This window comes from Cervus canadensis, chromosome 13 (assembly GCF_019320065.1).
Source record: "Cervus canadensis isolate Bull #8, Minnesota chromosome 13, ASM1932006v1, whole genome shotgun sequence".
NCBI classification, from domain to species: Eukaryota; Metazoa; Chordata; class Mammalia; order Artiodactyla; family Cervidae; genus Cervus; species Cervus canadensis.
The window spans coordinates 4,910,512-4,927,883 of NC_057398.1; the positions used below are offsets into that span (position 1 = coordinate 4,910,512).

Sequence of the window (17,372 nt, forward strand, 5' to 3'; positions counted from 1 at the left end):
CCATCAAGAGAAGTCAGAGTTCCAAAATAGTGACATCAGGCAGATTCTACCTGTGCAATTGTTATCAAGGTGGGGAGACAGATTCCTGATGCCTCTTAAATTGCCATCATACCAGAAATACACATTATAATATAGAATCAATGAGTGAGTCTTGTAGAAAAGTCAGCTGGAAGCAGATAGGGTATATTTAACTTACTCAATTAGAAATAATGGAACATTCAGTGAGTATTTATATAGAGAGACCCTACTAGGTAGTTTGAGGAATGCCAAAAGTTTAGTACATAGATTCTTCCTAAAGAGGTTGTATCCTTCTTGAGAAATACAACATATACAGAGAGGCATCAAAGCATAATAGTAAGTGAGAAGAAGTATAAAATATATAGAATTACTCACAGTCATTACAGTGAACTTCCAGAAGGAGGAGAGTGTATTGTGAATTTAAATCATCAGAGAAGATATCGCCAAGTAGGAGTATTCCTGTGCTACTCCTAGGAAGGTGAAGACATACCTCGGAGATATTACAGGTTCAGTTCCAGACCACTGCAATAGAGCAAGTCAAATGAATTTTTTACATATGTTTACACTATATCATAGTCTAGTAAGTATGTAATGAAATTATGTCTAAAAAATATACATACCTTAATTTTAAAATGGCATATTGCCAAAAATTGTTAGGGCTTCCCTGGTAACTCAGATGGTAAAGAATCTGCCTGCAGTTTGGGAGACCCAGGTTCAATCCCTGGGTTGGGAAGATCCCCTGGAGGAGGGAACGGTCATAATCTGAACCTTCAGTGAGTCACAGTAGTAACATTAAATAGCATTGATCACAAATGACCACAACAAATATAATAGTAGTAATAAAGTTTGAAATATGTGATATTTATCAAAATGTGACAAGAGAAATAAAGTGAGGAAACATTGCTGGGAAAATGGCACAAATAAACTTGCTTGAGGCAGGGTTGCCACACACCTTCAGTTTGTTAAAATCTCAAAAAGTTAGGAGCAATAAAATAAGGTGGGTTTGTATTCTGATCTAAAAAATATTGATAAGAGTTAAAATTTACCTAGTACTCACTATGTGCCAGAGGCTAACTCATCCAATCCTCAGAACAATCCCATGAGTTGTGTAGGGGAAGCATTAAGGAAGCATTAAGGGATTTCCCGGAGAAGGAAACGTCAACCCACTCCAGTGTTCTTGCCTAGAGAATCCCGTGGACAGAGGAGCCTGGTGGACTGCGGTCCATAGGGTCGCACAGAGTCGGGCACAACTGAAGCGACTTAGCAGCAGCAGCAAGGGATTTCCCAAGCTCAAGTCAGTCATGGAGCTAGAATTTGAATCCAGGCAGGCAAGTTCTAGGGCCCTGATCTCTGCTCAGTCCTTACTGAGCAAAATGGTGTGAGCAAAGAGTAGAAGTCAGTGTGTGATACACGAGCCAGAGGGAGCAGAGGGGTACACTGACAAGCGTGACAGTAATTTGCACATTTTACTGTAGGCCGAAGTGGGTCCACATGCAGAACTCTGTTTGATTGAGTTGCAGATTTAGGACATCCATTATATTAAGAAATTTCTCACTCAAATTACTATAGTACAGAAAAACCATCATATAAAACATTTTTGATTATTATATACATCTTGTAATTGCTTAAAGGACATGCTAACTTTTTTCTCTCATTTAGTTTTTATCTGATTGGAGCAAAAATTCTATATTGTGCAATTTCTGGAGATAATGTGGCCTGGAGTGATAATATCCCAATTTGTGAAAGTAAGTATGTCTTCCCTTTAGAATATAGAGCAGCAGTTCTCAAACTTTATGACCTCTTTATGCTTTTAAATTAACATCGACACCAAAGAAATTCTCTTCATATGGGTTATGTCTATAGATATTTATTATATTGCAATTAAAAATGAAAAGTTGTAAAAATAATTATTAATTCATTTTTAAGAAGTGTTAGCCTCAATACATATAAATATATGCAACATATTTTTATGAAAAGTCAAAAATTTCCCAAACAAATAGTGGGAATTGTGTCATTGTTTTATATTTTTGCAAGTTACTTCAATATCTGGTTTAAAGGAACACATTTGGATCTACTCTACTGGAAATCAAATAGCTGTATATGAAAAATTTAACCATACATCATTGGAATGAAAGTGAAAAATGACAGTAATACTCAGTATCAATGTGAACAACCAATTTGTGAATGGAGATATTTATAAACCATAAAGTATTTTTCAACTAGCACTGAGTTAACTTTTTAATCACAAGTATATTTTAGCATTAAATTGTCAGCATCTTTCATGATGATAAGAGCAAAACTTAGCATGGCCTTGCAGATAAATATGTATTTCATATTTCAGAAAATAAGTTTTTTCTATATTAATGGCTTGAATTTGGGATAATACATATTCACATAGAGGCTTTCTTCTAAATGGATATTGAATTCACAACTGGGGTATATTAATCATATGTTAATGAATTATATGAAGGCAGTTCATAGGACTTTGCTAATGCTGTCTTAATATTTTACTTTTACTTCATGTCCTTTTTCCTCCCTTTTTAAGTAATTGTGTGTGCAGCACCTGGAAATATAACAAATGGAAGATTCACCGTTTATAAGGAAGTATATCAATATAGTGAAGTAGTAATGTATAAGTGTAATCCTTCAAATGGACCAGATGAATATTCTCTTATTGGAGAAACCACCCTTATTTGTATTGATCATAACAGATGGAGCAGTGCCCCGCCAGAGTGTAAAGGTAATAATATTTCCATGTATTTCCTCCTGAATCTAAATACTGTGGAAACACTTCAAAAATATTTTTATCTCCAAGTAAACAAAAGATTCCTGTGTACTTGCTCCTCCTGCCAAATTGACTTCTAATTTAGTTTAATATTGCTCAAATCAAATTAAAAGAGTTATAATTGTAGACTTCGCAACCAGTCACTCAACATGTTCTTGGAATTTCAACTTACACATCATGAACTACTGTGTATATGCATGAGCTAGAACTTTGGGATTTTTTTGTTGTTGTTGTTATTGTTGTTTGTTCGCAAGCATCAGAAAACTGAACACACTGCAGCTTAAGAAATAAGAAAGTTTTATCTTGTAATATAAGATCTCTGAGAGTTTGGGCTATAGGAACATTAAAAGACTAACCTTCTCACTGATAAGATTGTTAAACTCTGAACAAAGCTTATTTTAACAACTTCATGTTAACTAAAAGTGGGGAGACACTGGAGGGGATGTGACCCCTGACAAAGGATCCAGTGAATGATAGCAAAATATTTATTTTCTCCCAGTGTACATGAGACATTCTGTAATAGCATTTTTAGGTAATATTTTTAACACATTTATTTCCAAAATATTGAAACTAGTACCAGTACATTGACCTGATCACAATGGGATGAATGTAGAAATCAAACCAAATACTTGAAAAATGTGCAAGACACTTTTAAATAACCCATGAGTCAAAGAAGCAGTCACAAGGGAAATAGAAACTGTTTTTAATTGATTAAAAACTAAAATTTGGTATATTAATATACAAAAATTTGTGGGATACAGCAAAAGTTTTGCAAAAGTTTTGCTCAGGGGATCTTTATAATGTGAAATACTTATGTTGGAAAAACAGAAAAGTCTCAAATCAGTCATCTATGCTTCTACCATTAGAAATTTAAAAAGAAGAGCAAATTAAATCTACAACAAGAAAACAAAGGGAAATAATAAAATTGGAGAGCCATGAAATTGAAAAGAGAAACAAAACAGAGATAATCAAAGAAATCAGCCTGGTTTTTGGAAACTATGGATAAAATAGATAAATCCATAGACAGTCTGACAGGAAAACAAAGATAAAATCACCAATATCAAGATTGAAAAGGAGAACATCATAAAATATCCTATAGACGTTTAAAGAATAATAAGAAAAAAACAAACTACTGTATGCCTATAAATTTGACAACTTAAACCTTCTCACAAAGAGTACTGCAAACCATGTATCCTTACTGGTGATCTCTACCAAACGTTTAAGCCGTAAATCATGGCAGTTCTACACAAAGCAGCTGGGCCTCCCCAAGGCTCAGCAGTAGAGAATCCGCCTGCAACGCAGAAGCATCAGGGGCCACGGGTTCCATCCCTGGGTTGGGAAGATCCTCTTGAGGAGGGCATGGCAACTCACTCTAGTAGTCTTGCCTGGAGAATCCCATGGACAGAGGGGCCTGGGGGCTCCAGTCTGTGGGTCACAGAGTTGGACACGACTGAAATGACTTAGCATGCACACACACAAACCCAAAGCCTTAAAAAAAATACAAGAGGAGAGAATCTTTCACAGTTCATTTCAAGGACAGCATTGCCCTGATGCAAAAACCAGGTCTACAACATAATGATTCCACATTTACATATATAACAAGATGATCACCATGATGTCTAGTTCCCATCTGTCACCATGTAAAATAAGTACAGAGTTGTTGACTGTATTGTCTAGTCTGTGTATCATAACCTCATAACTTATTTATTTTATAACTAGAAGATTTTGCATTTTAATCCACTTATTTTCCTCCTCTTTCCAGCCACCTGCTCTCTACCAATCACTAGGTCTCTGTATTCACGAATCTGTTTCCTTTCTGTTTTATTAGTTTATTTGTTTTATTTTGTAGATCCCACATATAACTGAAATCACATGGTGTTTCTCTGACTGACTTATTTCACGTTGCATAATTCCCACTATATCCATCAATGCTGTCACAAATGGCAAGATTTCATTCTTTTTATGACTAGGTAATATTCCATTTTATTTATTTTTTTTATTTATTTATTTTAAATATTCCATTTTATATGTACCATATCTTCTTTATTCATTATTCTATCAGGACACTTAGGTTGCTTTCATATCTTAGGTATTGCAAAAAAAAAAGATGCTGTAATGAAAAAAGGGCTGCACAAATCTTTTCGAATTAGTGTTTTGTTTTCTTTGGGTTAATACCCAGAAGTAAAATTGCTGATCATATGGTAGTTCTATTTCCCTCAGTCTATGGTTCATTTTATTTATTCCATACAGTATCCTTTGAAGCAAAATTTAGCTATTCTTTAAATGCATAATAGAATTCATCTGTGAACCCACGGAGTCCTAGATTTTGTTTACTGGAAATTATTTACTAATTCAATTTCATTACTAGTAATTGCTCTATCCCCATTTTCTATTTGGAGAAGGCAATGGCAACCCACTCCAGTACTCTTGTCTGGAAAATCTGATGGGCAGGGAGCCTGGTAGGCTGCAGACCATGGGATCATTAAGAGTCGGACATGACTGAGCGACTTCACTTTCACTTTTCACTTTCATGCATTGGAGAAGGAAATGGCAACCCACTCCAGTGTTCTTGCCTGGAGAATCCCAGGGACAGGGGAGCCTGGTGGGCTGCCGTCTATGGGGTCGCACAGAGTCAGACACGACTGAAGTGACTTAGCAGCAGCAGCAGCAGCAGCATTTTCTATTTCTTCTTGACTTAGCATTGGCAGATAATATGTTTTTAGGAATTTATCCATTTATTCCAGGTTTTCCAATTTTGGATATATAATTATTCATAGTATTCTCTTATGATCCTTTGTATTTCTGTGGTATTGATAGTAACTTCTCTTTTATTTTTTATTTTTTTGGATCCTTTCTTTTGTTTCTTGATGGGTATGGCTATATGTTTCTCAATTTTATCTTTTCAACGAGCCAGCTCTTATTTTCACTGATTTTCAGTCTCAATATCATTTATTTCCACTCTTTTCTTTATTATTTTAACCTTCCACAAACTTGCAGAGATGGTTGTTCTATTTTTTATATATAGGTGTAAATTTAGATTGTTTACTTGAGATTATTCTTGTTTTTAAGGTAGGCCTATATGGCTACAAACTTCTGTCTTAGAACTGTTTTTCCTGTGTTACATAGATTTGGAATGAATTGTCTCTATTTTCATTAGTCTTAAGATATTTTTTATTTCCTTTTTAATTTCTTCAGTGAATTACTGATCATTTAGTAACATGTTTTTTTGGTCTCCATGTGTTTTTTAGCCATTTTTCTTCTGGTAGTTGATTTGTATTTTCATACTATCATGACTGGAAGAGATGTTGGACCACAGATTCAAATGTAAAACCTAAACTGTAAGACTTATGAGAAGACAGAAAATATTTGTGAGTTAGCAGAGATTTCTTCAAAAACTTTAAAAGCATTATTCTTTAAAGAAAAAAACAAAAAACAAACAAAAAAAGACTGGATTTCTTAAAAACTGAGAACTTCTCTCAAAGACACTGTTTGAAGAAAGAAAAAACTTGTCATAGACTGGGAGAAAATATTTGTCAGGGACATTTCTGAATGGACTTCTAGCTATGATGTATAAAGAACTCTCAAAACACAATAAGAAGAAAGCAGCCCAGTTTACACAAAAAAGGGTAACATATTTGGATAGAATTTTTCCCACTGAAGAAGAATGTGGATGTTAAAAAAAGTACATGAAACATTGCTCAATATCATTAGTAATAACAGAAATGTAGTTTAAAACCATGATGAGAAACCACTAAGAACTTATTCGAATGCATGAAATTAAAAAGAAAAAATTAACAATTCCATGTTTTGGTGAGGATATGTTATATTTGGGACTCTGATAACACTGCTGATAAGAAAGCAAGTGATATGATCATTTGGAACACAATTTAGCAACTTCTCATACAATGAAATATATACTTAAGGTACAATTCAGCTACCCAGGGTAAAATGAAAACATGTACACATAAAAATCTGACATGAGAATATTCATAATATCCTTAGTCATAATCATCCTATACTGGAAACAACTCATATGTCCTTGAACTGGTAAATGGAGGAACATCATTGGTACGTGCATATAATTATAATACTCTGCAGGAAAGGATGATGAGCTTTTAATTCAGACAACAGGAATGAATCTCAAATGCATTGTCCTAAGTAAAGTAAGTCAAACTCAGAGGATGTGATTCCGTATGACATTCCGGAAAAGCAACACTATTGCTGCCCCTCAGTTGTGTCCGACTTTGAGACCCCATGGACTGCAGCGCGCTGGGCTTCCCTGTCCTTCACCATCTTCTGGAGCTTGCTCAGACTCATCTCGGTTGAGTCAGTGATGCTATTCAATCATCCTGTCCTCTGTCATCCGTCCCCTATTTGTCCTGCCTTCAATCTTTCTGAGCATCACGGTTGTTTCCAATGAGCCGGCGCTTTGCATCAGGTGGCCAAAGTATTGAGCTTCAGCTTCAGCATCAGTCCTTCTAATGAATATTCAGGACTGAGTTCTTTCAGGGTGACTGGTTTGATCTCTTTGCTGCCCAAAGGATTCTCAAGAGTCTATTCCAACACCATACAGTTCAAAAGCATAATTCTGTGGTGCTCAGCCTTCTTTATGGTCCAACTCTCACATCCATACATGACTACTGGAAAAACCATACCTTTGACTAGATGGACCTTTGTTGGCAAAGTAACGTCTCTGCTTTTTAATACATGGTCTAGGTGTGTCATAGCTTTTCTTCCAAGGAGGAGCATCTTTTAATTTCGTGGCTTCAGTCACCATCTGCAGTGATTTTGGAGCCCAAGAAGATAAACCCCATCACTGTTTCCATTGTTTCCTCATCTATTTGCCATGAAGTAACGGGACCAGATGCCATGATGTTCATTTTATAAGTGTTGAGTTTTTTTTTTTTTTTTTTTTATTAGTTGGAGGCTAATTACTTCACAACATTTCAGTGGGTTTTGTCATACATTGATATGAATCAGCCATAGATTTACACTTATTCCCCATCCCGATCCCCCCTCCCACCTCCCTCTCCACCCGATTCCTCTGGGTCTTCCCAGTGCACCAGGCCGGAGCACTTGTCTCATGCATCCCACCTGGGCTGGTGATCTGTTTCACCATAGATAGTATACATGCTGTTCTTTTGAAACATCCCACCCTCACCTTCTCCCACAGAGTTCAAAAGTCTGTTCTGTATTTCTGTGTCTCTTTTTCTGTTTTGCATATAGGGTTATCGTTACCATCTTTCTAAATTCCATATATATGTGTTAGTATGCTGTAATGTTCTTTATCTTTCTGGCTTACTTCACTCTGTATAAGGGGCTCCAGTTTCATCCATCTCATTAGGACTGGTTCAAATGAATTCTTTTTGAAGGCTGAGTAAAATTCCATGGTGTATATGTACCACAGCTTCCTTATCCATTCATCTGCTGATGGGCATCTAGGTTGCTTCCATGTCCTGGCTATTATAAACAGTGCTGCGATGAACATTGGGGTGCACGTGTCTCTTTCAGATCTGGTTTCCTCAGTGTGTATGCCCAGAAGTGGGATTGCTGGGTCATATGGCAGTTCTATTTCCAGTTTTTTAAGGAATCTCCACACTGTTTTCCATAGTGGCTGTACTAGTTTGCATTCCCACCAACAGTGTAAGAGGGTTCCCTTTTCTCCACACCCTCTCCAGCATTTATTGCTTGTAGACTTTTGGATAGCAGCCATCCTGACTGCGTGAATGGTACCTCATTGTGGTTTTGATTTGCATTTCTCTGATAATGAGTGATGTTGAGCATCTTTTCATGTGTTTGTTAGCCATCTGTATGTCTTCTTTGGAGAAATGTCTGTTTAGTTCTTTGGCCCATTTTTTGATTGGGTCATTTATTTTTCTGGAATTGAGCTGCAGGAGTTGCTTGTATATTTTTGAGATTAATCCTTTGTCTGTTTCTTCATTTGCTATTATTTTCTCCCAATCTGAGGGCTGTCTTTTCACCTTACTTATAGTTTCCTTTGTAGTGCAAAAGCTTTTAAGTTTCATTAGGTCCCATTTGTTTAGTTTTGCTTTTATTTCCAATATTCTGGGAGGTGGGTCATAGAGGATCTTGCTGTGATTTATGTCGGAGAGTGTTTTGCCTATGTTCTCCTCTAGGAGTTTTATAGTTTCTGGTCTTACATTTAGATCTTTAATCCATTTTGAGTTTATTTTTGTGTATGGTGTTAGAAAGTGTTCTAGTTTCATTCTTTTACAAGTGGTTGACCAGTTTTCCCAGCACCACTTGTTAAAGAGGTTGTCTTTTTTCCATTGTATATCCTTGCATCCTTTGTCAAAGATAAGGTGTCCATAGGTTCGTGGATTTATCTCTGGGCTTTCTATTCTGTTCCATTGGTCTATATTTCTGTCTTTGTGCCAGTACCACACTGTCTTGATGACTGTGGCTTTGTAGTAGAGTCTGAAGTCAGGCAGGTTGATTCCTCCAGTTCCATTCTTCTTTCTCAAAGATTACTTTGGCTATTCGAGGTTTTTTGTATTTCCATACAAATTGTGAAATTCTTTGGTCTAGTTCTGTGAAAAATACCGTTGGTAGCTTGATAGGGATTGCATTGAATCTATAGATTGCTTTGGGTAGAATAGCCATTTTGACAATATTGATTCTTCCAATCCATGAACACGGTATGTTTCTCCATCTGTTTGTGTCCTCTTTGATTTCTTTCATCAGTGTTTTATAGTTTTCTATGTATAGGTCTTTTGTTTCTTTAGGTAGATAAAGACTCTACGAGAAAATTACTAGAACTAATCAATGAATATAGTAAAGTTGCAGGATATAAAATTAACACACAGAAATCCCTTGCATTCCTATATACTAACAATGAAAAAACAGAAAGAGAAATTAAGGAAACAATACCATTCACCATTGCAACAAAAGTGTTGAGTTTTAAGCCATTTTTTTCACTCTCCTCTTTCAACTTCATCAAGAGGCTCTTTGGTTCCTCTTCACTTTCTGCCTCAAGGGTGGTGTCATCTGCATATCTGAGGTTATTGATATTTCTCCTGGCAATCTTGATTCCAGCTTGTGCTTTCTCCAGCCCAGCATTTCTCATGATGTCCTCTGCATATAAGTTAAAGAAGCACGGTGATAATATACAACCTTGACGTACTCCTTTTCCTATTTGGAACCAGTCCATTCTTCCATGTCCAGTTCTAACTGTTCCTCCTTGACCTGCATACAGATTTCTCAGGAGGCAGGTAAGGTGGTCTGGCATTCCCATCTCTTTAATAATTTTTTTACAGTTTGTTGTGATCCACACAGTCAAAGGCTTTGGTGTAGACAATAAAGCAGAAGTAGATGTTTTTCTGGAACTCTTGTCAATGATCCAGTGGCTCTTAGCAATTTGATCACTGCTTCATTTGCCTTTTCTAAATCCAGTTTGAACATCTGGAAGTTCTCAGTCCATGTACTGTTGAAGGCTCACTTGGAAAATAATGAGCATTACTTTGCTAGCCTATGAAATGAGTGCAATTGTGCATTAATTTGAACATTCTTTGGCATTTCCCTTCTTTGGGATTGGAATGAAAACTGACCTTTTCCAGTCCTGTGGCCACTGCTGAGTTTTCAAAATTTGCTGGCATATTGAGTGCAGTACTTTCACAGCATCATCTTTCAGGATTTGAAATAGCTCAACTAGAATTCCATCACCTCCACTAACTTTGTTCGTAGTGATGCTTCCTAAAGCCCATTTCACTTCACACTCCAAGATGTCTGGCTCTAGGTGAGTGATCACACCATCGTGACTATCTGGGTCATGAAGATCTTTTTTGTACAGTTCTTCTGTATATTCTTGCCACCTCTTCTTAATATCTTCTGCTTCTGTTAGGTCCATACCATTTCTGTCCTTTATTGAGCCCATCCTTGCATGAAATATTCCCTTGGCATCTCTAATTTTCTTGAAGAGATCTCTAGTCTTTCCCATTCTATTGTTTTCCTCTATTCCTTTGCAATGATCGCTAGGGAAGGCTTTCTTATCTCTCCTTGCTATTCTTTGGAACTCTGCATTCAAATGGGCATCTTTCCTTTTCTCCTTTGCCTTTCACTTCTCTTCTTTTCTCAGCTACTTGTAAGGCCTCCTCAGACGGCCAGTTTGCCTTTTTGCATTTCTTTTCCTTGGGGTGGTTTTGATCACCACCTCTTGTACAATGTCACGAACCATAGCTCTTCAGGCACTCTGTCCATCAGATATGATTCCTTGAATCCATTTGTCACTTCCACTGTATAACTGTAAGGTATTTGATTTAGGTCATACCTAAATGGCCTAGTGGTTTCCCCTACTTTCTTCAATTTAAGTCTTAATTTTGCAATAAGGAGTTCATGATCTGAGCCATAGTCAGCTCCTGGCCTTTTTTTTTTTTTTTTTTTTGCTGACTGTATAGAGCTTCTCCATCTTTGGCTTCAAATAATAAAATCAATCAGTATTGACTATCTGGTGATGTCCATGTGTAGAGTCTTCTCTTGTGTTGTTGGAAGAGGGTGTTTGTCATGACCAGTGTATTCTCTTGGCAAAATTCTGTTAGACTTTGCCCTGCTTCATTCTATACTCCAAGCCCAAGCTTGCCTGTTACTCCAGGTATCTGGAGTACTTGACTTCCTGCTTTTGCATTCCAGTCCACTATGATGAAAAGGACATATCTTCTTTTGGTGTTAGTTCTAGAAAGTCTTGTAGGTCTTCATAGAACCATTCAACTTCAGCTTCTTCAACATTAGTGGTTGGGGCATAGACTTGGATTACTGTGATATTGAATGGTTTGCCTTGGAAATGAACAGAGATCATTCTGTCATTTTTGAGATTTGCACCCAAGTACTGCATTTCAGACTCTTTTGTTGACTATGATGGCTACTCCAATTCTTCTAAGAGATTCTTGCCCACAGTAGTAGATATAATGTTCTTCTGAATTAAATTCACTCATTCCAGTCCATTTTAGTTCACTGATTCCTAAATTGTTGATGTTCACTCTTGCTGTCTCCTGTTTGACCACTTCCAATTTACCTTGATTCATGGACCTAACATTCCAGGTTCCTATGCAGTATTGTTCTTACAACATTGGGCTTTACTTTCAGCTCCAATCACATCCACTACTGGGCATGTGTTTCTGCTTTGCCTCAGCCTCTTCATTCCTTCTGGAGCTATTTTTGTTTTTCTCCAATCACATATTGGGCACCTGATGACCAAACAACACTATAGGGATAGAAAATTGATTAGTGGTAGGCTGGTTGAGGAAGGCAGAGTTATTGGTGGGCATTGCTTACGAAGTGGCATGAGGAAATTTGGTGGGGGGGGCGGGTAGGGAAACTTTCTATGTCTTTATTGTATTGGTAATACATGATTATTTGCATGTATTAAACAGCAAGCAGTTATACACTTTTACTGTTTAACGGCATGTAATACAGTTAACACTTATCATTCAGAAAACTAAGATCATGGCATCCCGCCCCATCATTTCATGGCAAATAGATGGGGAAACAATGGAAACAGTGAGAGAATTTATTTTTGGGGGCTCCAGAATCACTGTACATGGTGACTGCAGCCATGAATTTAAAAGACGCTTGCTCCTTGGAAGAAAAGATGACCAACCTAGACAACATATTAAAAAGCAGAGACATTACTTTGCCGACAAAGGTCCATCTAGTCAAAGCTATGGTTTTTCCAGTAGTCATGTATGGGTGTGAGAGTTGGACTATCAAGAAGGCTGAGTGCAGAAAAATTGATGCTTTTGAACTGCGGTGTTGGAGAAGATTCTTGAGAGTCCCTTGGACTGCAAGGAGATCCAACCAATCCATCCTAAAGGAGATCAGTCCTGAATATTCATTGGAAAGACTGATGCTGAAGCTGAAACTCCAATATTTTGGCCACCTGATGTGAAGAACTGACTCATTGGAAAAGACCCTGATTCTGGGAGTAATTGGGGGCAGGAGGAGAAGGGGACGACAGAGGATGAGATGGTTGGATGGCATCACCGACTCAATGGACATGAGTTAGTTTGAGTAAGCTCTGGGAGTTGGTGATGGACAGGGAAGCCTGGCGTGCTGCAGTCCAAGGAGTCACAAAGAGTTGGACACGACTGAGTGACTGAACTGAACTGAAACCTAACTTAAAGAAAATCATTAGCACAAATTTCAGCAGTGTAGCACAACAGAGAAAAGATCAGTGAACCTGAAGTCAATACAATACAAATGTAACATGATTTCAAAAGAAATATTACATGAGAGAGAGAGAGAAACTTGTACACCTGTGGAAGAGTAGCAACCAGTAAACGTACATGTAATTGGAGTGTCATAGAAAAAGGACAGTGTAGACAATTATTTGTCTGTCTGTTTTATATTGAAGTATAGTTGCTTTACAATGTTGTGTTAGTTTCTACTACCTGGCAAGTGAATCAGATGTGTGTGTGTGTGTGTGTGTGTGTGTGTGTGTGTGTGTATACACATATATATCCACTATTATTTAGATATTCTTCCCATTTACATCACCCAGAGCGTTGAGTACAGTTACCTTTGTTATACAGGAGTTTCTCATTAATTATCTATTTTATACGTAATAGAGTATATATGTCAATCCCAATCTCCCAGTTTGTCCTACCCCTGTTTTCCCTCTGGTACCCATGAGTTTGTTCTCTATTGATTTTTTACTGTCTATTTATTTTATTCTCTATTATTTGAATTTGATCCACAACATTCACCCCAGAGATCCACCCCAGGGAATTCATTGACCCTAGCAGGATAAATAACTTTTGAAAATTCACCAAAGAATCCTCATTAGACTAAAAACAAAAGGAAAAAGCTGCCCGTAAGAGGGGAAACAAGCATATTACATTCTTTCTTCCTCACCTCCAAGAAAGAGTAATAGCTGACTTCTCTCAAGAAACTGTGAAGAGCAGAAGACAATAACTTCTGCTAATGTGCTGAAAGAAAGATAAAGCACTTCTCCCAGAATTCCCTCTCAAGGAGAAATCTTTCAAAACTGAAGCTATAATAAATGAAAACAGTTTCAGATAAAGAAGAGCTAAGAGAATTTGTCATTAGACAACCTGAACTCAAAGAATTGATAAGTTCTCCTGGCTGAACAAAAATTATACCTAATGAAAATTCAGATCCACAGGAAAGGAGAAAACATCTTTCTGGTTTAAAAGGCTATATTTCTGTGCTCGCGTCAGCAGCACATATACTGAAAGGCTATATTTCTGGCCCTCATCTGTTGTTCAGATTAATCTCATAAAATGTTCTCTTGAACTCACTGCCCTGCCCAGTGTTTTTTCGGATTTGTTTTGTTTCCAAATTCTGCCAAACCCATTAGTAGATCTGAAGTCAATCTAGAGGGCCCTGACCTTTAATTTACTTCTGGAGAAGTAGAGTAGAATGGAATCTACCACAGTACACTGTCGTCAGTGCTAAATATTACCTTCTAGCATTATCTCAGGCGTATGTTCTTGCATACTGATTTAACACTTAAAATGTGTTTTAAAACTTAAAACGTGTTGATCTCTGGGTTTACAATCCAAAATGTTTGGAAAACACTGCCCTAACTCCACTGACCTTTGTGTTTCTTGAACATCCCAGTTCCTGTATGTTGTTACCACCTGAGAACTTTCTATTTCCTTTTTTTTCCCCCAATGGCTAACTTCTTTTAAATTTGTACTCAAGTATTATTACCTTCTCAAAAAACTCTTTACTACCTTTCTAAAAGAACATGGTGCTGTAATTAGTGTCAGCATGACCTGAAAAAAAATCCTAGCGTTAACGAACATCAAAAGTCAGTTTTGAACTTACCCTATGTTTGTATCTGGTACTCAGACCTTTCTCAATACATGTCAATACTGGGAAAAAAAAAGGTAGGAAAGCCAACAACTATTATGATAGACTATTTTGGTAGAAAAACATTATTAGATTTCTCTACATCTATTTCCCTGGAATTCAAAAGCACAGAGTCTTGTGTTGTTTTATTTATTTTTTTTCAATTAACATCTTGCCTTTCATTCCTCATTTTTTCCTTTCTTCTGGGAGTTATTATTTGCACTAGATATTTGGTGTTATATGAAAGCAGGCTTTCAGTAATTATGGAATTTCTCCACTTTTCAGTGGTCAAATGTGACTATCCAATCGTCGCATATGGAACAATAGCATCAGGAGTTAGAAGAAAATATTACTACAACGCCCAAGTTGTATTTCAGTGTCATGATGGTTTTTACCTTCATGGGAGCAGCACAGTTGTCTGCGGTGCAAACGGTACCTGGGAGCCCGAGCTACCAAAGTGTACTAAAGGTATGAAGGTGTCTGTTTCCTTTTTCTTTTTTAAAAGATTTTATTTTTTCCACAATAGATTTCAATGATATAGAGCAGTTGGAAAGGAACAGTTTTAGTATTTATGTCTGTCTTGTATTAATTTCCATGCTACGTGTTTGACTTCTAATTCACGAAGAAACTTGTTTTGGTTTTCCTTTTATAGACTCTTAGTATGTTGCATACATCACACAGATGCATAAATTTCTCTTGTTCAACATCTTTACATGTAAAATGGATAGCAAACATTTTTTAGTGTAAATTAAAGGGTTAGTAACTCAGTTGTGTCCAACTTTTTGCAACCCCATGATGGACTGTAGCCCAGCAGGCTCCTCTGTCCATGGAATACTCCATGTAAGAATACAGGAGTGGGTTGCCATTCTCTTCTGCAGTGGATCTTTCTGATCCAAGGAGTGAACCCGGGTTTGCATTACAAGCAGATTCTTTACCATCTGAGCCACCAGGGAAGCCCGAATTAAAACATGTGCATTTTTACCTAAATAAGAATGAAAAGGATAATTCATATAAGTGAATAGTAGTAGAAAGCAATAAATCCCAAGTAATCGAATGAGTTTACATATATTTTTTGTTTGTTTGTTTTCCAGAAGCAATTGCTACCACTACGGTGTCTACAACTTCTAGTGCCTCAGGTTTCATAAAGTCCTGCTTATATTTGTCAATATCCTTTAAATTCCTTGTGATTTTTTAAAATCCTTTAAAAGTCTGGTGATTTACACTCACTAGAACTTTTAGTAATAAAAGGAGGAAGAATGTATTTATAGCCATTTTTGCTATTATACTTAGTGAATCTAAAATTATAGGTCATAGTCCACAGATATAAACAGGTTTGTAAACTTAGGTAATTTATATAAACTTGTTTATGTACATGTGTAATGACTGAATGCCTTCCTCGCTGTGTGATATTAAAGTTAACAGTGGGATGCATTTAAAGCACTTAGCACAGTGTCTGGTGTGTAGAAAGCTCTTAAAGGTAGCTCACCTAATTTACAGTTTCATTGGAGTCAATATTAATGTAGAAATCAATATTAATTAAGGTCCATGGCTTCTGTTTTTTAATATGTATGTTTTCTGTGTCATCAACATTGATAATTTATTCATTTTAAAAGTGATCTGTTGACACCTGTACCAGGTATCATCCGGGTTCAGGAATGTATTTCATTCTCCTGCCAACGACCACTTTGGTTCTTTTTATCAAGTACAATTTTAACTGGGAAATTTCTACTGTCTCTAGAACAAGATCTGTGTTTCTACTCCCCATCCCAACCTAACCACCTCATACAATTATTTTTTTCTCTCTACTGGCTTTTATTTTTTTGGCAACAGAAAGGGAATTGTATAACAGTGGAAGGGCAGCCAAAGTCCTTATTTGTGGAGATGAAATGGAGGATCTCTGGCAGGGTCGCCTGAGCAGCCGCTCTGCCTAAGACTTGAGAGACTATTTTGATATGGTGAAAGGAATTATCTTCCTGAGTCCAAGCTGTTATCTTTGGCTTCGTCTTTTTGGATGCAACAGAAGCCAGTGAACAGTGGCAAGAGCATTAGCCCGAGCAGACCGCTCTGCTTACTCAAGTAACATCATTTCTGTGGTTTCTAGTTTCTCACTGTTGAATGACTCAAACAAATGTCCATCACTGGCTTCCAATGTGTTTACTTCCTATTGTCAAATAATTTTAAGGATTGAGGGGAATTATTCATATTAGCATGGTAATTAGAACACTTTTTTATAATTCCTATAAACCTGGTACTCTGTAACCTCCTCCAGTACATTGGGGGTTGCCGTGAAGTTCTGTGGAGAAAGCAATGTCTGTGGATGATACATAAAGATTGCACAAGAAATCTATACTCATTGACTCACCCGTGTTTGCTCATATGGTCCTAGTGGGAATATGCACTGTAGTATGTTATGCTTATTTATACACGCTTTTGAGAGTTGACCATAAGCGTCTCATAAAGAATTTCTAAAACATGTATTCAGTTTAGCATTGTAAATAACAGGAGAATTGTGAGGACAAGTTTATAGAGGTGATAAACTATAGGGATCTTGTTTTAAATATCATAAATCAAAGTTCTTTGTGAGGTTTTCAGTCATTTTTTATCAGAGAGTATGAAAAGCATCATTAGTGACATATAATGTTGATAAGGTAGATCTAACTATGTGAATGTGAAAAAATTGGGACAAATATGAAGTGACAAACTAAGAATACAAATTATGTAATATGATACTATGTGGATG

The 17,372-nt window shown here is 36.8% G+C and overlaps 1 protein-coding gene across 1 annotated transcript in view; it reads left to right on the forward strand.

The window, feature by feature from the left end:
- The window catches only part of LOC122452377 (membrane cofactor protein-like), a 36,754-nt gene extending 20,863 nt beyond the window's left edge, over positions 1–15,891 (forward strand). Inside the window, exons 4-7 of the mRNA XM_043485935.1 lie at positions 1,678–1,763; positions 2,564–2,758; positions 14,918–15,100; positions 15,724–15,891. Of these exons, the coding sequence (XP_043341870.1) occupies positions 1,678–1,763; positions 2,564–2,758; positions 14,918–15,100; positions 15,724–15,827 (568 nt within the window). The 3' untranslated portion in view covers positions 15,828–15,891. The remainder of the gene's footprint in view (positions 1–1,677; positions 1,764–2,563; positions 2,759–14,917; positions 15,101–15,723) is intronic.
- Positions 15,892–17,372: the final 1,481 nt, after the last annotated feature.